This window comes from Bos javanicus, chromosome 21, assembly GCF_032452875.1.
Source record: "Bos javanicus breed banteng chromosome 21, ARS-OSU_banteng_1.0, whole genome shotgun sequence".
NCBI classification, from domain to species: Eukaryota; Metazoa; Chordata; class Mammalia; order Artiodactyla; family Bovidae; genus Bos; species Bos javanicus.
This window is the reverse complement of record NC_083888.1, coordinates 32,894,229-32,916,570: the sequence shown is the minus strand read 5'-3', so window position 1 is coordinate 32,916,570 and position 22,342 is coordinate 32,894,229. Positions and strand designations below refer to the sequence as shown.

At 56.1% G+C, this 22,342-nt stretch overlaps 2 protein-coding genes across 10 annotated transcripts; one reads left to right on the top strand and one right to left on the bottom strand.

Annotated features, from left to right (window-relative positions):
* Nucleotides 1-1,112: 1,112 nt before the first annotated feature.
* NEIL1 (nei like DNA glycosylase 1) lies at nucleotides 1,113-10,225 on the top strand. 8 transcript variants are annotated; one of them, XM_061394787.1, is made up of 11 exons: nucleotides 1,113-3,485; nucleotides 3,575-3,832; nucleotides 5,313-5,769; nucleotides 7,692-7,811; nucleotides 7,902-7,965; nucleotides 8,247-8,346; nucleotides 8,724-8,851; nucleotides 9,177-9,204; nucleotides 9,389-9,450; nucleotides 9,583-9,781; nucleotides 9,951-10,225. In XM_061394787.1, exons 3-11 carry the CDS (start codon nucleotides 5,336-5,338, stop codon nucleotides 10,019-10,021), a joined length of 1,206 nt encoding a protein of 401 aa, XP_061250771.1. In that variant the 5' UTR covers nucleotides 1,113-3,485; nucleotides 3,575-3,832; nucleotides 5,313-5,335; the 3' UTR covers nucleotides 10,022-10,225. The 8 variants fall into 8 exon arrangements, with proteins under 8 accessions (XP_061250771.1, XP_061250770.1, XP_061250773.1 ...); XM_061394786.1 differs by having other exon boundaries at nucleotides 1,113-3,832; XM_061394789.1 differs by lacking the exons at nucleotides 1,113-3,485; nucleotides 3,575-3,832 and adding an exon at nucleotides 3,936-4,024 and having other exon boundaries at nucleotides 9,616-9,781.
* A 428-nt stretch (nucleotides 10,226-10,653) lies between these two features.
* On the bottom strand, nucleotides 10,654-22,264 carry MAN2C1 (mannosidase alpha class 2C member 1). 2 transcript variants are annotated; one of them, XM_061394777.1, is made up of 26 exons: nucleotides 22,103-22,264; nucleotides 21,723-21,848; nucleotides 20,946-21,069; nucleotides 19,544-19,614; nucleotides 18,299-18,476; nucleotides 17,803-17,992; nucleotides 16,620-16,726; nucleotides 16,354-16,464; nucleotides 15,899-15,991; nucleotides 15,654-15,770; nucleotides 15,331-15,426; nucleotides 15,092-15,237; nucleotides 14,610-14,733; nucleotides 14,163-14,284; nucleotides 13,948-14,033; nucleotides 13,652-13,826; nucleotides 13,363-13,472; nucleotides 13,089-13,221; nucleotides 12,768-12,872; nucleotides 12,502-12,658; nucleotides 12,269-12,412; nucleotides 11,795-11,904; nucleotides 11,613-11,692; nucleotides 11,346-11,494; nucleotides 11,156-11,265; nucleotides 10,654-11,082 (listed from the first exon to the last, which is right to left on the bottom strand). In XM_061394777.1, the coding sequence occupies exons 1-26, from the start codon at nucleotides 22,201-22,203 to the stop codon at nucleotides 10,956-10,958; spliced, it is 3,192 nt and encodes a 1,063-aa protein (XP_061250761.1). In that variant the 5' UTR covers nucleotides 22,204-22,264; the 3' UTR covers nucleotides 10,654-10,955. The 2 variants fall into 2 exon arrangements, with proteins under 2 accessions (XP_061250761.1, XP_061250760.1); XM_061394776.1 differs by having other exon boundaries at nucleotides 13,089-13,183; nucleotides 13,363-13,460; nucleotides 13,671-13,826; nucleotides 22,103-22,263.
* Nucleotides 22,265-22,342: the final 78 nt, after the last annotated feature.

The window sequence follows — 22,342 nt, the reverse complement described above, 5'->3', positions numbered from 1 at the left end:
TTTGTAACACCCAATTAAGTACTTGATTGAGGCAAAGATCACCAATGACCAGAAAGCCATTAGGTGAAAGGTTGATGTAATGTGAAACTGGGTATTTGCATGGTGGTAAAGAATAACCTCATGTAAACAACTCAATGTCCTTCAGCTGGTAAGTGGATAAACATGCTGGTATGTCTACACAGTGGAACACTACTCAGCAATAAGAAGGATTGATAAGCATCCCAACATAGATGGATCTCAAATGCATTATGCTATGAGGACAAAAGAAGACACAAAAGGCTACATACTAAAGATTCCGTGTACAGGCACACCTTGGAGATACTGCAGATTCAGTTCCAGAACACTGAAGTACAGTGAGTATGGCCATAAAGCAAGTCCCATGAACTTTTTGGTTTCCCAGTGCATAGAAAAGTTTGTTTACACTGTACTTTAGTATATTAAGTGTGCAATACATTCTGTTTATTAAGTGTGCCCTGTTTAAGCTGGGTTCCCTGTGCAGACATGTATGCGATCCGGGGCGGGCCTCGACGGGAGATCTCGAACACCATGATGGAAGACCTCTTGGATCTGGAGAAGAATAATGGAATGGCTGCCCACCGCGGTAGACCCTTCCTGGGTCAAGCGGAAGCTACCGACCCCATGGATCTGGAGAAGGTGGATCTACCCACTCCAGATTCCCAGGATCAAACAACTGGACAGAGGAGCCTGGTGGGCTACAGTCCCTGGGGTCCAAAGAGTTGGACACGACGAGCAACTACACTACCACCACATTGTGTTTAAAAAGCAATGTACGAGCTTTACTGTACATTGTAAAAACTCTTTTGTAATTAAAAAATACTTTATTGCTGGGGGTGGTGGGGAGGATGGATTGGGAATTTGGGATTGGCAGATGCAAACCATCATATACAGAATAAACAAGAGCCTACTGTATGGCACAAGAAAATAGGCAATATCCTGTAATAAACCACAATGGAAAAGAATATGAAAAATAATATATGTAAATATATAACGGAATCATTTTACTATACAGCAGAAACTAATACAACATTGTAAACCAATTATACTTTAATAAAATAAATTTTTAAAATGCTTTATTGCCAAAAAATGCTAACCATCATCTTGACAAAGCAGGATTGCCACAGACCTTCAATTTGTTTAGAAAAAATGCCATTATCTGTGAGGTGCAATAAAGTGGAGTGCAATAAAACAAGATATTTGCCTGTGTATGACACTGGCAAAAACGATATGGGCAGAAAACAGATCAGCGGTTGTCAACAGGTACAATGTAAATATCGACTAAAAACGTACGTGGGCAAATTTTGGGATGGGGGCATGATAGAAATGTATTATCTCTTGACTGTGGTGATGATTGTCATAAGTGTATGAATTTGTCAAAAGTCACACTCTAGGGACTTCCCTGGTGGTCCAGTGGTTAGGGCTCTACGCTTCCAATGCAGGGTTCCAACCAGGGTTCCCTGGTTGGGGAACTAAGATCTGGCATGCCTTGTCATGGCCAAAAAAAACCCAAAACAACAACAACAAAAAAGCCCTCACACTCTAAAACGGATGAATTTTACTGTATGTAAAATATAACTTCATTTAAACAAACAGAACTAAGTGAACAGAAATCCCCCCATAGATTACTCAATGGTCCCACGGTATGAAACACACCTTTACAACACAGAAGTCTGGCTGTCACAGCCTTACCAGTGATCAATTCATCCCCACTAGAGTGAGACAACCAGAGGCTGGGTGGCTCCTAATGTCATGCAATTTGGAGTATAGAACAGCATCTAGGAGATACTGGGGCTTCCCTGATAACTCACTTGGTAAAGAATCCGCCTGCAATGCAGGAGACCCCAGTTCGATTCCTGCATCGGGAAGATCCCCTGGACGGGGATAGGCTAACTACCCCAGTATTCTTGGGCTTTCCTTGTGGCTTAGCTGGTAAACAATCCACCTGCAATGCGGGAGACCTGGGTTCGATCCCTGGGTTGGGAAGATCCCCTGGAGAAGGAAAAGGCTACCTACTCCAGTATTCTGGCCTGGAGAATTCCATGGACAGTCCATGGGATCCCAAAGAGTTGGACACGACTGAGTGACTTTCACTTCCACTTCCAAGCCTTTAGATCTAATTTCTGGTGTGCAGGGAGAACTAGAGATAGAGGAACAAGTTAACAACACCCAAGGAAACATCAAACATATCCAGAATGTTGATGGGGGCATCTCAAAGGACTCTTCAGAAGGGTAAGTAAATATCATGAAGACCAAAAAAAGGCAAGTGACATGGGTAGGAGGTGGGAAGGATGGTTTCATCTAGACTGGAAGTGACTGAAGAGATATATAATCCGTGTTTGGTCTCTGCTTTGAACAAACTAGCTATAAAAGGCATTTTGGGGACAACTAGGGAAATGTGAATGTGGGAGGTATTAGACGGTATTAAGATGTTATGGTGGGGACTTTTCTGGTGGTCCAGAGGCTAAGACTCTGTGCTCCCAATGCAGCGGGGGCCTGGGTTCCATCCCTGATGAGGGAACTAGATTAGGGAATTAGATCTCGCATGCTGCAACTAAAGAGCCACATGCTACAACTAAGACACCCCCCCCCCAAGCCAAGTAAACAAATACATATTTTTAAAAAGTTATTGTTAACTTTACTAGGTTTGGTAAAAAGTATTATCTAATGAGTTTCCCAGGTGGCGCTAGTGGTAAAGAACCCGCCTGCCAATGCAGGAGATGTAAGAGAGGCAGGTTCAGTCCCTGGGCTAGGAAGATCCCCTGAAGAAGGGTAGGGCAACCCACTCCAGTATTCTTGTCTGGAGAATTCCATGGACAGTGGAGCCTGGCAGGCTACAGTCCATAGGGTCACACAGAGTCGGACACAACTGAAGTGACTTAGCATGCATGCATGCATGCATGCATTGTTTAATTTACTTTAAAGTACTTTTGGCAAAAGTGAAAGTGAAATCGCTCAGTCGTGCCCGACTCTTTGCGACCCCATGGACATTAGCCTGCACCAAGCTCCTCCGTCCATGGGATTTTCCAGGAAAGAGTACTGGAGTGGGTTGCCATTTCCTTCTCCAGGGAATCTTCCCGACCCAGGGATAGAACCCAGGTCTCCCTCATTGTAGACAGACGCTTTACCATCTGAGCCACCAGGGAAGTCCACTTTTGGCAAAATACACGAATAAACAGATGAAGGGAGAGGAAGGAGTAGTAGTATGAAGGGGGAGAATTGGCTGTGGGTCAGGCACCGAGCCTGCGGCACTTAGGATGAAATGCCAGCTCCTTATAGAGGCCTCCAGAGGTCGGAAGGGACCGGCCCTTGCTCGTGTGTCCGTCCTCCCCTCTCAGCACTCCCCCTAGCCACCTCCCTAGCAGTTCCTTCCACCTGCCCTATAGACTGGTCCCCTCTCTTCTCCAGATGGCTTCTTCTGAGGTTTCAGCCTAAATGTCACCGCAGAGAGACCTTTCCCCACATCGGAAGTAGGTTCCGCTTCTCCGCCCCTGCTTTTGGTTGCCGGGCTGCACTCTACCACCCGCAGTGACGCTGTTTATGTGTTCTGTCTGACTAGCGCTGAAACGTAAGGCCACCACCGGGTCCCCAGAGCCTGCACTGATCGCGCACCTGTTCGCGCCCTGCGCCCAGCTGTAAGCGTCTCGGTTTCGGGAAGTTGCTGCTGTTTACCGCTGGGATTGCCCACCGGGTCCTGGACTTAGCCGGTTGGCTTCTCACAGCCAGAGTCGGCTGCAACCCAGGACCTCAGACCTGACCCCGGAACCCGCCGGCGCCGGGCAGCGGGAACCAGGTTCTTCAGCCATCTCTCAGCCAGGTGACTGACCGAAGCCTTTCCCACACCCTAGCACCTACTCTGGGACTCCACCCCATACAAGCTTTACCGTCTACAAGAGGAACTACACTTCCCAACAGCGCACGCAGCTCCCAACATGCTCTTAGGCGCCGCTCCGCCTCCGGCATTAACCCCTTGGTGGCTGCAGGCTTGCGGGAGCGGCGCTGGGCGCAGGTAGCCGGCGGCGGGCCGGGGGCCGGGGTGTATGTGTGTGTGTGTGCAGCAGAACTGAGAAGAGGACTGGAATAGGGGCCTTGGGGAGGAAGGGAGCCAGGGTTAACCGAGGACAGGCAGCGGGAGCTGGAGGAGGGGGGTGGGTAGGAGGCGAGCCATTGAGCGTCCGCCCCTCGCTAAATTAGGAACCTGTAAGTTTACCTTTTCCCGCAAAACGAACCTTTTTGGGTGCCAGGCCCCGGGCGGTGCCGAGGTTGCGGGTACGGAGGACAAAGGAGTCCGTCCTGGCCAAATGCTTCCCCCTGCCCAACACCTACTTTGGCCTCCGATCTCCCGACCCTGGATTGAGAAAAGTGGCAAACTCTTCCTGCCTCAGCCAGATGGGAACCCGCGAGGGTGGGAAGGGGGACACCCTTTCGGCCCGAGACGCTGACCCGGGAGTTTCCTGTGTCCCCCTGGACCATGGCCTGGAGCGTGGGGAGCCCTTCCTGGCGCCCCATCCTCCTCCCTCAATGTCGTGTGTCCCTGACTCCAGCTCTAAGGTACCTGAAGACAACTACATTCCCTCTTACTTGTCCGAGGCCTCGGTCCTGACCAGTGGGTGGTGAGCAGGCTCCTCCACCTTGTCTGCCGGCAGAGCCTGTGAGCCACCGTTATCCCAGCTCTTATCTTCCAGGCACATTCCCTTAGTCACTGTGGCAACCGAGGTGGGCCTGATTCTTGGGGAGATGAGCGTGCACAGTTCCCATTGTGGGGTGGGAGTGGAGACAGAGGCAGACAGGAGCTAATAATTTCAGGGTCTGGGAGTGCCATGAAGGGGATCAGGGGATGGAGGATGCTGTTTCTAGACCGAGGAGGACGGCAAAGGCGGGGAGGGGGTGGGGAAGGGGGGTGAGGGGTGTGAGGGAGAGCTGTGTGCTTGGAGCAAGGGGGGTGGGGCACATGGGAGGAAATGAGATGACAGCCTGGGCCCTGGAAGGATATGGACTTTATTCTAAAATCAGAGTGTTCCTGGAAGCCCATGGAAGGTGTTAATGAACAAGGTAGTCATGTTTCCCTAGTCAGAGCTCCCCAGGGTCCTGGGCTTTCTCAGCATTTTCAGGGCTGGGGGTGGGGATGGAGCAGGGGAGGGACAGAGCAGGGGCTGTGGCCAAGCCAGTTGATTTCCTGCCAATTCCCATTGACCATGCCCCCTCTGACCCTCTGGGCTCGCCTCTGAAAACTGGGAGTGATATTGCCACCTCACTGGAGGCACACCTGGCCCAACCTGCTGTCATCCTCCCCACAGGGCCTGGCCACCCCTCCCACAGAATGCCCGAGGGCCCTGAACTGCATCTGGCCAGCCACTTTGTGAACGAGGCATGCAGGGAGCTGGTCTTTGGCGGGTGTGTGGAGAAGTCACCCGTCAGCCGGAACCCTGAGGTACCCTTTGAGAGCAGCGCCTACAGCATCTCTGCTTTGGCCCGCGGCAAGGAGCTGCGCCTGACCCTGAGCCCCCTGCCTGGGGCCCAGCCCCACCGGGAGCCACTGGCCCTTGTCTTCCGCTTTGGCATGACTGGCTCCTTCCAGCTGGTGCCCAGCGATGCACTGCCACCCCACGCCCACCTGCGGTTTTACACAGCTCCACCTGGCCCCCGACTTGCCCTCTGCTTTGTGGACATCCGCCGATTCGGCCGCTGGGACCTCGGGGGCGAGTGGCAGCCAGGCCGCGGGCCGTGTGTCTTGCTGGAGTATGAGCAGTTCAGGTAGGGCCAGCACCAGGTGTGAGGAATACAGTCCTGGGCTTCAGATGTGGCTTATTAGTGCCTTGTTGGCCAATGAGAAGCGAGTTCCAGCCCCTCTGGGCTTCAGTCCTTTCATCTGTAGACCAAGGCAGTGTCCTTTCCTAGGGACAACTCCGAGCTAATGGACCTGGAAACCCAGAGGAGGTGGGGGCAAGAGGTGGAGGACATGGCCGACTGTGTCAGAGCTGGGGCTCTCATCAGCATCCCACACTGCTTGGTGCCCTCAGAAGGCTAAGAAGAAAAGTAGAGAGGCTTTAACAGCCCAAGAAGGGAGGCTGAGCAGGAAGGAACTGCGTCAAGGGGGTGGGGAGGGGACCACTTAATGGCATGGCTTCTGAAGCAGGCTGTGGTCTCCCACATCGTGCCTGCCCACCGGTCTGTGTCCCATGCTCTCCTTGCCTGTCTTCTGCCTGAGGCAGGCTAAGAGCCCCACCTGGGGTGGAATGCCGGTCACATAAGATGGCCCAGCGTCAGCCACTTCCTTTCCTCTAAAGATAAAACATGCATGTGTCTCTGCTTGGTGCTAGTCCAGTTCTAAGTGTTGAGGGTTCAGCAGTGATCAAGAGGGATGTGGTCCCTGCTCCCACAGAGCTAGTTCAGGTAGGGCAGGGGGAAGGGAAAGTGAAAGTGAAGTGAAAGTCACTCAGTCATGTCTGACTCTGCGACCTCACGGACTGGGGCCCCACCAGGCTCCTCTGTCCATGGAATTCTCCAAGCAAGAATACTGGAGTGGGTAGCCATTCCCTTCTCCAGGGGATCTTCCCAACCCAGGAATCAAACCGAGGTCTCCTCCATTGCAGGCAAATTCTTTACCAGCTGAGCTACCAGGGAAGTGCAAAGCTCTAAAGTAAAAGCATTCTGACAAGATTCAAACAGGAAGGCATGGAGTGGGACTTGGCAAATCCTTTCTTGGGGAAGGCATGTCTTTGGCTGCCCATTGGGGTGGATCAGGTCATCTCTGGCCCCCAGAAGGCAGCGGATTCCTGGCCTTCCCAGGCGTGACCCCAAGTGCACTCCCAGGGAAGTGTCTGTGTTGTCTTAGATTTCTCCCACTTCACCTTTCCTGGGAGGGTCAGGCCACAAGTTAACTCTTTGCCAGCTGGTTCTGAAGTTTCTCTTGCATGATGAGCATTTTGGCTTGTTTGGTCCTCCAGCTGCAAAGCCTGTGGGGATCTGCCTCCCTCTGGGAGCTGACCACCCAGGTTGACCTTCCAGTTTTACCCCCCAACTGTCTTCTGGGCCCTGTATCATTTGCTTCTCATGCCCATCACTGAGTCAGTCTTGTCATGACCATGTTCTCAAAGAAGCAAGATTCATTTCCTCTTCATGGTAGTGAGGAGACCCGTGGGGGTGCTAGGCACTCACCAGCCAGGACTTGCCCCCTTCACTCCTGCTAAACAGAGCCAGTGTCAGCTTCCAAGAAGATCTTCAGCATCTTGAAAATAGCTGACCCCACCAATGTCAGATCTTCATGTCTAAGCAACTGGAAGTCCTAGACAAGGCGTTCCAGACTGCAGGCACACCCAAGGTCCTGTGATCACCTTGTTCCCAAAAGTATCTTGAATCTGAGCCACTCTGGTGACATGCAAACCATATACATAGATTCAAGTGTTTTCTTGAGCATGTTCCTTTAAATTGGCATTTTTAACCTTTTGTGATGAATTGAAATCCCACATTGTTCCCATTTTTAACAGAAAATGGAGGTTCCTGCTGCCAAATACCACAGAGGATGCGATAATGGGAAATTGGGACTTATTGTTTCCTTCCCTTGCACCCAGAAATTGCTTCCCCCAGCTCCTCTCCCCTACCCCATTGGGAGGCAGGGAGGGGCAGGGGGCAGGCAGGCAGAATGGGTCTTATGTGACCGGCCTGTGTCCCTCCAGGGAGAATGTGTTACGAAACCTAGCAGACAAGGCCTTTGACCGGCCCATCTGTGAGGCCCTGCTGGACCAGAGGTTCTTTAATGGCATCGGCAACTATCTGCGGGCGGAGATCCTGTACCGGTCAGCAGGCAGGCCTTGGGCATGAGGGCGGGGGTGTCTGGGTGTGCTCACGTTCCCCTCTGCTTAGCACCCCTCTCCACCTCCCTGCAGGCTGAGGATCCCCCCCTTCGAGAAGGCCCGCACAGTTCTGGAGGCCCTGCAGCAGCGCAGGCCGGTGAGGGCACTGGGAGGGATGCGCCTGCCCCTGTCAGGCAGGCGGACGAGGGTTGGGGCTGGGTGAGGTGTCTGCAGCTCAGCTCGAGCAGGTCCCTTCTCAGTTCCAGCCTGTGTCTACAATGTGTGTGTGTGCGTGCATATGGGAGGTGATGGGGGGTGCCGATGAACTGTCCATGTCCTGCCAAGCTCAGAAGGGGTCTGTTCCCTGAGGGACCAGCGGCCTTCTGAGCAGCATTGCCTCATGCTGACATCCCGGTCCCACCCCTGCCCCTTCTCCAGAGCCCGGAGCTGACCCTGAGCCAGAAGATTAGGGCCAAGCTGCAGAACCCTGACCTGCTGGAGCTGTGCCACTCGGTGCCCAAGGAAGTGGTCCAGCTGGGTGAGGGCCTGGGAGGCAAAGATGGCTGGCTAGCTCTGCTTTGGCATATTGTGTAACCTGGGACAGTTCCTGCCCCTGTCTGGGCCTGGTTCCCTGCCTGGAGAATGGAAGTTTGTTGACCTAGTCATTTCTAAATGGACTATACCTCCAGGCAGGCAGGACAAGGATTCTTAATCCGACTTCAGGATGGGAAAGCCATGGCCCAGAGTGGGGAAGACACCAGCTTGAGGTCACACAGCTGGAGGAGGGAGAGCTTTGGCCCCCTGACTCAGTCTATCAGCTTGTGAAGCTGAGGTCTAAGCCAGGTCTAACTGGGCTCCCCCTCCTCCCAGCCTAAGTCCCCCCTCTGATCTCCACCTGGTTCCTCTGTCCCACAGGGGGCAAAGGCTACGGGTCGGAGAGCGGGGAGGAGGACTTTGCTGCCTTCCGAGCCTGGCTGCAGTGTTACAGCACACCAGGCATGAGCTCCCTGCGGGACCGGCATGGCCGCACCATCTGGTTCCAGGTTTGGGCTCTCACGCTTGTACAGGCAAACAGAGACCCAAGGAAACCGGTGGGATGGAAAAACCTGGGGTCACACTGGTCCTGAGGGTCTAAGCCTTCCCTGTGCTATGTTCTGCCCCTCCTCTGAGTCCTAGGGTCCCCGCTAGTGGCGCAGCCCCAGAGCAGGGGGGACCTTGCTGCTGGCGCTGACCTGGGGGGTCAGGAGGGGACAGTCAGGCTTCCTTGGGGAAGGGCTTCACTGATCTGGAAGGACAGGTGTGATTCTGCCTCTGCAAGGAAACTACCCCTACCAGGCTGACTCCTGAATTCTCTTGATTCCATTTTAGGGGGATCCTGGACCCCTGGCACCCAAAGGTAAACTACTCCTAACGTAACAAGAGAGCAGAAACAACTAGCTGTGCAAGGGCTGCAGCACCTTCTCCATCCCAGTCCCCCTCTCCCACCCTGGGAGTCACTCCAGAGTGGGAGTGTGGGAGTCTAGAGAAAGGGGGCTGAGGCCACAGAACCCTCCAAGCCCATCAGCATCAATGTCCTACAGGGGGCAAGTCCCGCAAGAAGAAGTCCCAGGAAGCACAGCAGGGTCCTGAGGACAGAGTGGAGGTATGGCTCCCTGCTCCTCCCCGTCCCTGCACTCTCTCCTAGTCTGGCCACACCTCCCAGGCCAGGCTCTCAGGCAGCTCCTTTCCTTGACAATGGAGGGCAAAGGTGGGTCCTCACCTGCCTGACCTGCAGGGCTCCTCACGGCCCTGCGTCTTCTCCACCCAGGACCCTCCATCTCCAAACAAAGCCCCTTCAAGGACACGGAGGGCACAGAGAGGCCTTCCTAAACAGACTACAGCTCAGGTGCCCGAGGGGACCAGCCTCCAACAGGACCCAGAAGCCCCCCCGGTCCCTGACAAAGGGAAAAGAAGGAGGCGGCCAGCAACCTCAGGTGGGCTTTCCTCAGCAACTTCCTCTGGGGAGGGACGGACTGCCACAGCGAGCTCCCCAGGAGAGGAAGGGATGGCAGTGTGGGTGGGAGAAACACGTGGACAAAGGCGGAAGGGAGGCTCTTGGGGAGTCCTCGGCCAGGGACTACCATCTCACCTGTCCTTCCCTAGGCCGCCACAGAACCCGGAAGATCAAGGCTGACACCCCATCCTTGGAGCCTGAGGGGACCTCAGCCTCCTAGCAAAAGGCTCTTCTTGCTTGTATCCACCCCTCCTCCTGGCACCCTGGATCTGGGCCTGTGTGGCTTCCTGGAGGTTGCAGGGAACTGGATGCTCTGACCCTATGGCCATTCCCTACACAATTACGTTTTTAATTGTACCCCACTATCCTCATTTTTTAAGCCCATGTGAAAAATGCTAATTTTTAGTAAAAGCATAAACTTGAACTTCTTGGCACTTCTTGGGCTGACTGCAGAAGGTCTGGGAAGGCTCAGTGTGAAGGGCCTGCTGCCCAGTCCTGAGGACAGGAGGGCCATGGCCTCTGCAGGGATGGCCCCTCATGGGTGGTGCAGAGACCCCCTGCCCAATTAGCCCAGACTCTACAGTTCCTCCAGTCCAGGACTCCTCAGGGCCTGTGGCTGCTCCCCTAGTGGGGAGCAGTGCTCTCCTCCTAGTGGGGGTCAGCCAGAACCCACCCACCAGGCCTCCTCCTCAGCCCCAAGCCCTCTATCTGTGGGTACAGGCGGAAGCACCCCTTCTTGTTTTTTTCCCATGTGGGATCTAAATTCCCTGACTAGGGATTGAACCCATGCCCCCTGCATTGGAAGCGCATAGTCTTAACCGCTGGACTACCATGAAGTCCCAGAACACCATCTTGTGTCATGGTCTTTTAGTCATCTTATGGTTACCAGTATCCCGGGTCTCTCTCATGGGGGCTGCAATCCAGACGCTGCATGCACAGATAACCTTAGGTCTTGCCCCTGCACCCAAATACCTGGGGTAAAAACTGTCCCCTCAAAGCCTGAGGATGGGCCCTGAGGGGATTGAGCAGGGGCTACCGGCAGGGCTCCTGAGCCAAGGGTTTATTAAGAGGTAACTGACCCTTGCATCAGGCTCAGGAGGCAGAATTGAGGCGCTGCCAAAGCCTTCCACAAACAAAACCCCACCCTCAGGGACTCAGTTCGGTGGGGGCTGCAGAAGGAGCAACAGGGATTGCACTTGGAAAGGAGCAAAGGTGAGCTTCAGGCGGTTGTCCCGGAGGAGCAGGGGGCCAGTAGGGTCGCGGCGCTCCAGGAGGTCACAGCTGCAGAACAGGAGGTGGTCATGAGGGCCCTGCAAGGGCAAGACCCCCACTGCCACCCCACGCCCCAACTCACAGGACAGCCTCTTGAACCGGCAGCGACGTGTGCAGCCAGCAGTCGCTGTGACTGCCGTGGGCCTCGTAGAGCCGCAGCAGGAGCGTGCGGCCCTGGGGGCTGGTCTCCGCCTGCGGAGGGAGGTGAGTGGTGGGTGGGGCCGACACCAGGCCCCGCCCCGAACCCGCCACCGCCCCATCCCGCCCCTTGCCTGCTTGACCGTCTCCAGCACCACCGCGGGCGAGGACACTGAGAAGGCACTCCAGGCGGCGGCGGGCGCCGGGCCCGGGGCGGGCAGCGCCAGGAGGGGGAAGTTGAGGCTGTAAGCAGCGGGGATAACGCCAGCATCCTGGAACGAGCCTGGGAGCAGACCGGAAAAGGGACGTGTGGTGGAACATGTGGTCAGAGCGCCGGACTAGGGGCGTTTTCCCGTAGCGGAGGCCGAGAAGGGCAGAGGGGTATGGGGCGTAGCACTCACCCTTGTGCGGCATCAGCGCGTAGGTGAACTCGTGGCGCCCCATGTCCACGGTGGCGTCAGGGGACTTAGGCGCCCGCAAGCTGGGGTGGGAAGGGTGGGAAAGGGACAGACCGGAGCTGCTGCAGTTCTATCCTGGCAAGACCAGGATCCCATACCAGTCCCTGGGGCAGCCCCCCACTCACAGCGAGAGGCTGAGGACGTTGCCCCGTACTGATGCGCCGTACTTGCAGTCATTGAGCAGAGCCAGCCCAAAGCCATGCTCTGACAGATCCATCCAGCGGTGGGCCCACACCTGGAGCGTAGATCAGAGACCCACTTGGTGGTCCCCCTCCTCCGTGTGCTCCAGAGCTCCTAGTCCTAGACTGAGGGATGCTTTGGGACCTCACGACTGATTGAATTCCAGCTCTTACCTCGGGAGGCCCTGGGCACACCACACAGCCTGTCTAAGCCTCAGTCCCTCATCTGGGAAAGGTGGATTAAGAGTACTTACCCCACCAAATGGGCATGAATATCAAACTGAACATAAAGCATTTGGCACAATGCCTGGCATACATGCTAGGAACCATCACGTGCCTCCTCACCCCATACCACACAACTAGTCGTTCCCCAGCCAGGGAAGAGCCAAACCTTCCACCCCACACCACCCCATGGCAGACCTCAAATCGAGCCCAGTCCCAAGAGGTATTGTAGTGGGTGGGCCGCTGCAGATGTCCAAACTGGACCTCATAGGTGGCCTGGGGACTGCGCACACGGGCAGGGAACTCCACCTTCAGGAACTTGTGGGCCTCGTGCCAGTGCACCTGTGGGGGGTGGGGGTGGGGTACAAGGGGCTGGCCCCTCTTCACCAGCCACACCCAGGGAAGACACCCACCACCCTGCCCCCTGCTACCTCAGTGTGGAAGCGGACATAGGGGCAGCCAACGTCCAGCACAACCTCCTGGCTGAGCCGACTATTAGGACTGATCTGTAGCAGGAACCAGGCGCTGCCCCGCACGCCACCCTCAGTGCCCACTGCCAGGGTCCCTGCCTGGCCCAGCACTGGCTTCCTGTGGAATAGAGGGGAGAGGCACTGAGCCAGGACAGCCTGGCAGAGTGGGCCCAGTACACTTGTTCGTATTTCTACCACTGCCACCCGGAGTCCTGCCCACCCCGCACCGTGTCTCTAGGTGGTAGTCCATGACGTCCCATGCGTCCCAGTACAGGGGGACGTCGTCAAACAGCACAAACTGGTTCCCCACGGCGCCCTCAGCAATGGCCTCCCTGGAAGGACATGGACATCAGTACTTTATAACCGAATGACTTTGGTCTCCCCAGATGTTTGAGGTGGGTGGGGTGGAGGGTAGGCCCTGTTCCATGTGTGGGTCCCAGTCCAGAGCCACTCGTGGGCTGCTGTGGTCAGCTGTGGCCACGGGACAGAGGGAACGAGAGGTCTGGGGTCCACCTGCCAGGCAGTGGGAGAGGGCAAGGGGTTAGCACCTGCCGGAGGCCACCAGCACCAGGGATGTCAGGCGGCCAGTTGGGTCCAGCCTCACTCGGATGATGCCGTTGTCCAGAGTCACAGAACCGTCAGTCTTGGTGGGAGGGGGCCTTGAGGCTAGGTCTGCAGGAGCTTCCCACAACCAACAGCCCACCCGACCCCCAGCCCCAGCTCTGCCTCACCACTTGCTCCAGATTGGGGGGCTCAGCACTTCCACATTGTTAGGGACAGCCCAGGACAGCCCCCGCCCCACCGCCATGCGCCGGCACTCACCTCTTGCACTACGAACACAGGCTGCTGGGGCGGCAGGGGCTGCAGTGAGGTGGGGGTGGGGGCAGGAGCATAGCCCATGCCGGGGACGGTGACCAGGGCTGGGGAGGAGCCTGGGCGTCAGTGCAGCCTCCCTGACCTTTCAGGAACCATGCTTGGGCCAGGGTAGGGTTGGGTATAGGGGCTGAACACTACTCCTCCTCTCTAGCCTGGGGCACCCCAGGGCAGAGACCCCCAGGAGAATGTCCCTGACTCTCAGTTTGGCCTTGATCCCTCCTGCCACAGTAGCCACTCTTCTCCCCAGCTCATACCTAAGCAGTGGGCCCCGCCAGGCCGGGGTAGGGCCAGCACTTCGGTGCGCTTCCAGGGCAGCGTGTTGACAATGAGAAGGCCCTCGGGACCTGGCTCCCCAGCACACAGGGCTGCAGCTGCAGCACTGAGCAGTGTGTTGCCATGGGAACGGATGTCTGGGGAGAGACTGGTTGGTTATGAGTGGGCAGGGGATCGGGGTAACCCCTGAATGTCCCACGGGGGACATTCTGGGCACTGCACTGGATGCGAGAGCCGTGGAAATGTTGTCAGCCTCACCTTCGTAGTGGCACATGGCTTCCTCTGCCACCAGCTGGATGCAGCTCCCAGTCACCACATCATGGAACTGGTTCAGGAGCAGGAGCCTGCAGGGGCCAAGGGCAGGGCTGGGAGGTGTTTGAGGTGGGTGGGGTGGGGAAGGCAGGGAGGCTGCGGCAACCACAGAGGCGTCTGGGTGAGGTTAGCAGGTGGCAGGGGACAGAAAACAGGCTGACCTCCAGAGATCCTGCAGCAGGGCAGCCGGGTAGAGGAACTGGGTGCTGCGGGCCAGGGCCAGGCTGCTGAGCAGCTCCACGTCATGCAGGATCCGCTCACACTCCCGGTTCCCCTTCTTGATCTGAGCCCAAGGGAGGGGGGACTCAGTCTAGAGCCTGGGCAAGCATCCCAGGGTCCCCCTGCCAAAGCCTCTTGCTTAGAACCCCTGATGCTCTCCAGGAACTCCTGGATAAAGCCTCATGTGTTATCTGCCCCCAAAGCCTGCCTCCTCTCCCCTCTGCCCAGGACACTCCCCCCTCAGAGATGCTGAGTCCTGCCACCTCCAGGCTCCTGAGCACCCAGCTCTTGCACTCCTCTCAGCTCTTCCATGGAACACAAGCCTCTTCCCCCGGTCTGGGCCACTGTAGGGTGCCCCCTCCTCGCTGGCTCAGCAGCCAGTCCCTGACCTGGGCATGGGTGGTGTAGGTGCCGTTGTGTAGCTCCAGGAAGAGCTCCCCAACCCAGGTGCACAGCTGCCCCGAGTGGCCCTCCAGCGCTGAGAAGAGTCGCTCCGGAGAGGATAGCTGCACCCTGAGGGAGACTGCAAGCTTGGGTCTCCCGGCCTGGGCCATGTGACTTACCCTTCTTCCATGAAAGTGTGACAAGAGGTCCAGCCCCGACAGAAAGGAGCCACCCCTAGAAGACTCCCTGTCCAGACAAAGGCAGGTCTGGACCCTTCCTCCCCCAGGAGAGTTCTGCCTCAGTGGCTTTAAGCCCCTTCCCACCTTTGGCTTTTCTCCCACCCCACCTCCAGGGTCGAAGCTGGGAGGTGCCCATGGTCTGCAATTGGCGGGAACAAGGTTGAGGGGGGGCGCTGGGCCCAAAGTTTGAGCAGAGGAAGGGCTCAGGGCAAGGGCAGAGAATGGGGTAGAGTGAACCCAGGCCTGACCTGGGCAGCCCGTCGGTATTGCATAGCCGCTTCAAGCGGTCCACCATGGTCTGGGTGGGGCCACCACCTCCATCCCCAAAGCCAAAGAGGAAGGCGCTGTGGTTGGTCCGTCCCTTGTCCCGGTTTTTGGCCACTGTCTTCAGCACCTGGGCAGGTTCACACCGGTCAGCTTCGGCTGGATACCTGGCCCACTCCAGCCTGCCTCCTTTCCCGACCTTGGCCACAAGATGCCCTCTCACCTCCTCCACACTGCCCTGCATCCCATAGGAGTCACCGGGTGGGAAGTGGGCCAGCACCTGGGAGCCATCCAGCCCCTCCCAGAAAAAGGTATGGTGCTGCAGGCAGGGAGACAGGTGGAAGAAAGAGGCCAGAGTCAGGGCTGAGGCAGAGCCGGGCCTCCCTCACCTGCCCCTCCTGTTGTGTGACCCCGGGAGAGGCATGCCTTCCCTGGGTGGGGGCTGGGTGGTTTGTCCAGGACCCCTCAATAATAAGCCTGGACGAGATGTTCGGGCCAGGAGGGACCCAAGCCTGCTCCAAGCCTGGCCCCCTGGGGCCTGCTCACCGGGAAGGAGTTCACCAAGTTCCAGCTCAGCTTTTGGGTGAGGAAGCGCTTGATGCCACAGCTACGCATGATCTGGGGCAGCTGCGCGGAGTAGCCGAATGTGTCTGGCAGCCAGAACTGCAGGGAGAAGGCATCTGCGGCACGGGGACCCGGGAGCTCGGCAGAGCGGCCCAGCTGCAGCCCCTCCTCACTCAAGGGCAAGCTCTGGTCCCCTCTGCCTGCAGGTGCAGCAGCTCCCCGCCTACCTCCGAGCACATCTTCCCGAACTCCTGACGGAAGAAGTTCTGACCCTGCAGGAACTGCCTCACCATGGACTCTCCACTGGGAAGGTTCCCATCCTGGCCATGAGGGAAGAAGGGGGCCACTGGGGTCAGCATCAGACAAGATGGGCAGGGACTCAGGAAACCACCCCATCCAGAGAAGCCAGGGCTCTGACACTGGGGGAAGCCAGTGCCCTGGAAGCTTCGATCTCCTCACTTCAGCCTAACCGTCTGTCTGCCAGACAGGAGGTATCTGGGGCCGGGTCACACAGATGGCCCGTCACAGTGCTTGACACCCCCACCCCCCTGGGAGTCCCGAGCCCTAGGATTCCAGGGACTGATAAGAGGGCATGAAGGACCTGCAGAAAGTCACCAGCACAGCAGAGGACAGAGTCCTTGATGGTAAGGCCTGAGGCTGAGGGGCTGCAGACGGCACTCACCATTTCCACCCAAGTGCCCCCCACGGGCACAAACTGCCCGCGGCAGGCGAACTCCTGGAGCCGGGCATGCAGGCCAGGGTAGTGGCTCCTCACCCACTCGAGCTGCTGCGCCTGTGGGGCAGATGGGGTGGGGGCTGGCCAGGAGCAACATGAACCCCACCCAGGGCTGAGCGCCTGGGGCTCAGGGGGTGGGCTGAGAAGCCCTGGGAACCCCACACTAGCACCCCCTGGGCTCCAGGTACCACTCACACAGCCGTCCCTCTGACCTGGGAGCAGGCAAAGATGAACTCGGGGTTCCGCTCCATGAGCTGAACGACCGTCACCCAGCTTCGGGCACATTTCCGCACAGTCTCCTTGAAGGGCCAGAGCCAGGCTAGGCGGGGAGGAGGGTGAGGATAGAAGGAGAGCAGCCAGGTCCCCAGCCCCTCACAGACTTCCAGCTGCACCCCTGTCCCCTAGCACCCAACCAGGCCCCTCCTGGGCCACCAGAGGGTCACCGTAGCCTTCCTCCCATCCCATCCCATTCCCTGCTGAGTCCTGTGGCATCTCTCCTGAGCTGTCACTTTTACATGGCTGGAGCTAGTGGGGCAGTTTTATAGTCAGGAAGCTGGGGCCCCAGTCCCTGGATTGGCCTTATTCTGGGGTTTAGAGAGGATCCTTTAGGAAGCGGCAGGTGTGGCCCCTCCCCTACACACCCGGAACACATCCTGGAACAGAGGGCACCGCTTCCCTGGATGGACCCGCCTGGGCCAGCTGTCCTGCCTGAGGCACTGCTGCCTTCCATAACCTAGGCCTCCTAGTTCCTTCTTTACCAGCCCAGAACTCCACATCCCACGCTTTGGCACAGCAGAGAAAGCCCTGATTCTGTGGCTCAGAAACTTCAGCTGCATCAGAATCAATACCTTGGGAAGTTCATTAAAAATGTTATTTCCTGTAAGCCTGACATTGCAGACTCATCAGGTTCCGAACTGAACTCCTGATCCTCCCCAGGAAGCCTCCCCCTGTGTTTGCATCCCCATCTCAACTACTTCCACATCACTCCTGTCCGAGGACTCGGGCACCCTTGTCAAATTCTTACTCATCCTCATTCTGTTCAAAGGTCACCTCCTCTAGGAAGCCCTTCTTGAATCTGCCAGACCCAGCTGGGTTAAGTGCCTCTCTTGGGCTCCCCAGCTCCCCATACTTCCCTCCATCATGGCAGCAACTGTCTCTGCCTATTTTGTGATCATCAGTCTCAATAATCCTCCCCCCAATATCTAGCATGATGCCATCCAGGGCACATTTAGCAAAACCTACAGTCCATTCCCCTTTCCCCATTTTACACATGGGGAAAAACTGAGGTCCAAGAACTTGATGTGGATCACACAGTGCTTTCAGGGCGCAACAAGGTCTTCAAGACCACTCCTGACCCCCCCACCGCTGAGCCAACCTGGCCAGCTGCTGCCCTACCTGTGTCAATGTGGCAGTGCCCCATGGCATGGATCGTATGCTGGCTTTCACCCCAACGTTGGCCAAAGAACTTGGAGGCCAGGGCCTGGGCCACTGGGAAGGTCTCAGGCTGGGCAGGGTCACATACGTTCACCATCTGGTTGGCAGTGTATAGGGCCTGGAAGCTGCGCTGGTTGTCCTCCCCGAGGCCCTGCAGCAAGGTTCTGCCCCTTAATCCCCATCTCAAGCAAGCAGAGGCTCCAGAATCAGACCCCAGCTGATCTCCCATGGGTTCTCAGCAGAGTTCCTCCCTACAACCAACTCTGTGTCCTGCTGGTCCTGCTGCTCAGCACTGTCTCCCTCTTCCCCTTTACACAGGGAAGTCCTCTCAACACTCAGGCAGGCACAAAACACTCTCTATTCTGGATTCCCAGAGCCCCAGCTATCCGACCCAAGAAACAGCCTGCCTGAAACAGGGCTCGAGAGAGTATCCAGGTGGGGTGGAGGTGTTGAGTACCTTGGCGATGCCTAGCAGGAGCTCCAGGTCCACTAGGAGCTTGTAGACATCCCGGTGGAACACGGCAAGCTCAGCCCGGCTCACCTGGAACATCTTCTCTGGATCAGGGGCTGCGATCATGGATCCCTTTCCAGCCCCCAGGAGCCCGTTGCAGGCTACTTCCACGTAGAGGGTCAGGCTACAAATGTGGGGAGGCAGCCTCAGGCCAAGGGACTGGCAGAGGACTCTGGGGCTTGGGGAAGGAGTACCAGAGAGGCACCCGACAGACCCCTCCTCATGTGCCCTCAGGATCTACCACCCAGAGGATCTCAGTTATGTCAGGGACGTATGACAGAGGGCCACGGTGGAAACAGCAGACTAAACCCACATTCTGCCTCGGCTGAGGAGGGTAAGTAGCTGAGTTTGGAAGTGTGTGAATTATGTTGTTTAGACTTATTTCCAAAGCTGTCTATACAAAGCACTGCCTGGGTCTCAGAACCCTCTTAGCACGTTAAAAACATGATTGGATCTCCCAGGTCCAGCTTTCAGAGCAACGATCTGTCAGCCAACAGAGGCAGGCCATTGTTCGGAGCAGTGTGGTAAGCTGTGGTGCTGTTCTGCTCAATCTTCAGAAAGCAAACATGACTTCCTTCAGGAAGCCTTCTGGGACTCTTCCCCTAGTGCTCTCCTTAGTCTAGAACAGATTTCTCCCACTCAGAGTGTTGTCTTTCAGAGCCCTCATCAGTTTGTAATTGTATATGGACATGTGAGTCCCCCTTGCTATCAAAGATCACATCATTCACCATCATAGTCCCCATGTCTGGAAACATCAGATACACAATGTTTAATAAACACTGAATATAATAAAATATAACATCTAAGCAGAGTTTTTTGATGGTGTCATAAAATGCACAATATGGAATTTTAAAAACTCAGGATGCAAAATATCAAAGAAATACCACCTCAGCTAGTGAACGCCACCTCTGAAAAAATTTCTGGGAAGAATTGAGCTGTTAATAATGGATATCTCTAGGTGATGGGGTAATGGGAATTATCAATATTTACTTCTTTGTGCTTTTTTGCATTTAATGTAGGAACTAAAATGCTATCTTTTTGGTCAGAAAAATCCTGCTTTTTAAAAACAAACTATGTAGAAGATGGTGGTGTTGAAAGTGGATGTGTTTCTCTGGACCTCGGCGGCTCCTCTCCCTCTGGTGCCCCCTTCCCCTACAGCACTGGTCAGCCATAGTCCAGGGACTCACTCACCTCCGGGGGTCTTTCTCCCCCAGCTTGTCAGTCAGAATGTAGCTGGTTTTCTCTCCCTCTTTGGTCAAACCCTGGTGAGGAGCAGAATGAAAGAGACAAGGCCTGAGGCTTGTGGACAGTTCTGCTGGAGTACAAGCTGAAGGGGGCCAGGCCCCTCTGTTGGACCTCCAGTACTAGCTCCTCTCTCCCAAGGCCAAGATTGACAAATCAGGGACCTCTGGTAGCAAGTGCCCCCCACCCCCCAAGGCAGTCGGCACCATGACCACCAAATGGCACCTGCTGACCAGCAGAAAAGCCACTGGTCTTGTGGGGTCTTAGGTAGGTGTCAGGTCCTTGGTGGCTTCTGATGGCCTCTGTACCCCTGAATAAGCATTTGAAGGGAAACTCTATGAGGTCAGGGAAAGGTTTGCTTCATTCTCCACTATACCCCCAGTGCTTAGCACAGGGACCTGTGCAGAGAGGGCACTCAGGAGATATCCACTGAGCCAAGGAAGGGAGGGAGGGAGGGAGGGGTCTGCTGCCTTTCTGCACAGGAAGAGCAACAGTCCTAACCCAAGACTGAGGGTTAGTCAAACTGAAATGGAAGCTGTATGAATCCAAGCAAGTGTGCTAACCTCTATATATCTCAGTTTCTGTCTGTGAAAAGTGAAAGTGTTAGTCACTTAGTGGTGTCTGACTCTTTGCAATTGCATGGACTGTAGCCCGCCAGGCTCCTCTGTCCATGGAATTCTCCAAGCAAGAATACTGGAGTGGGTAGCTTCCCTTCTCCAAGGATCTTCCTGACTCAGGGATCGAACCCAGGTCTCCTGCACTGCAGGCAGATTCTTTACTGTCTGTGCCACTGGCCATAAAAACCTATCACATAGAATTATAAAGGTTAAACCTGATAAAGTTGGATACATAGACAAGGCACTTCATAGTGGCTCTATCTGGGCAACTGGGGGTGAGGTGGAAGGACAGACCCATTATTTCAGGTAAAGAGACTTTGTAAACTTTATACTATCCATAACTGTTTCAAAGTCCTCCTCCCCATCTGCCATAAGCATCTATTACATATAATAAAAACTAGTTTATTAAAAATAAAAAGTGATACAGTCTGAAAAGCCACTAGTCTGGCACCTAGCACCTAGTAAAGGCTTAAGAAGTCCATCTGCTGTACATATTATTGTATTTGATTAGTAACTAGTTTCATTCCAGAATGGGAGGGTGACCAGTCAGTGGCAGAGTTAGCTTAGCATTATGTTGTGACCTTAAGTGATCCGCTTAAATATAAGAAGGAACAATTACACAGGGGCCTAAGCAAAAACTCATACCACCCTGCAGGCATAGCCACTCAGCTGTGGCTTTGCCAGAGACCAGGGCTGAAATGTGGCCACACCTGACCCAGGGCAGGGCTCCTCACCTGGACAGGTTCCCCATCACGCCACACCAGGCCTTCTCCATCACTTTCCCAGCGAAGATGAACTTCCTGACCCACCCATGCCTCTGGGATGGTCAGCTCTACACGGAACCAACAGGTCCACCATCTGCAACAGAACCACTAAGATGAGCCTAGGGGTCAAAGCCCTGTCCTTTCGACATACTTCCTATGATTAAGGGTCAGCAAGGGCTTGAGACTTTCTGCCAGAATCTGCAGCACCACAAGATATTCAGCTTTGATCAGCAAGAAAGAAGCGATGGAGTGTGCAGCAAGGTGAGGGAATGAGGCAGAGAATCAGGGGTCTGTGATATGTCCTAGAGTGCCCTTCCTAAGGGATGTCACCGAGCTGGGAGAAGTGAAGTGGAAGTTGCTCAGTCGTGTCTGACTCTTTGTGACCCCATGGACTGTAGCCCGCCAGGCTCCTCTGTCCATGGAATTCTCCAGGCAAGAATACTGGAGTGGGTTGCCGTTCCCTTCTCTAGGGGATCTTCCCAACCCAGGGATCGAACCCAAGTCTCTCGCATTGCGGACGGATTCTTTACCATCTGACCCACCAGGGAAGCCCGTGGGGAGAAGTGAGGAAGAGAAAATTCTTCCATGAAGGCTTGAGGAACCAGGGAGCTATCTCCAGCAAAGGGTGCTGCTCTGCCCCAAGTGACTGTCTAGGGCAGAGAGCCGACAATAGGGGTTTTTAGGGGCGGCAAGCAAGCTGGGAGGTGGGGCCCAGGGGCTCCGCCCTCTCTCTGGAGCGTTACCCACGTGGGTCCGAAGCTGTCGCCGACCTGCGCGGGGCGGAAGTCCTGCTGGACTGCCTCCTGGTAGGGAAGTCTTTCGGGCGTCAAGAAGCTGGAAAGCTCGGCCACTGGGCAGCTGTCTCCGAAGAGCCTGGGCGGGAGGGGCAGCTTGGCGCGCGCTCGTGGGCCATCCGGCGGGTGGGGATGCGCGTTCCCTCCATCCACCGCCGAGAGGGCTGCCCCACGACACAGTCTCTCCCCACTCCCTCCTCCTGGGCCCCAGCACTATCTGAGGCGGATATTTTGTCCCTCGGTCCATGTGGCCGAAGCTTGGGTTTCCCCCGGAAGGGAAGGCTAGAGACTCGTGGATGCGGCTGGCGGGTGCCCTGGGCAAGGGGGCCACACCTGCCGCGGAGATTACAATCGGTAAAGTAGAGCGGCGACACGAATTTCTCCACCCGCTCCAGCGTAGTGCGCCAGTGCTTCAGGGCCGGCGCCGCCGCCATCGCCGCGCGTTCGCTCCTCTCTCTTCTCCCCGGAAGGCCCCCGGCGCTGCCGGCGCGGTCCACGGCCTGGAACCAAGGGTTCCGGCGCCTCAAAGGCGCCTTCCAGGCCCGGGCAGCTTTCCGTGGAACACCAGCGGCT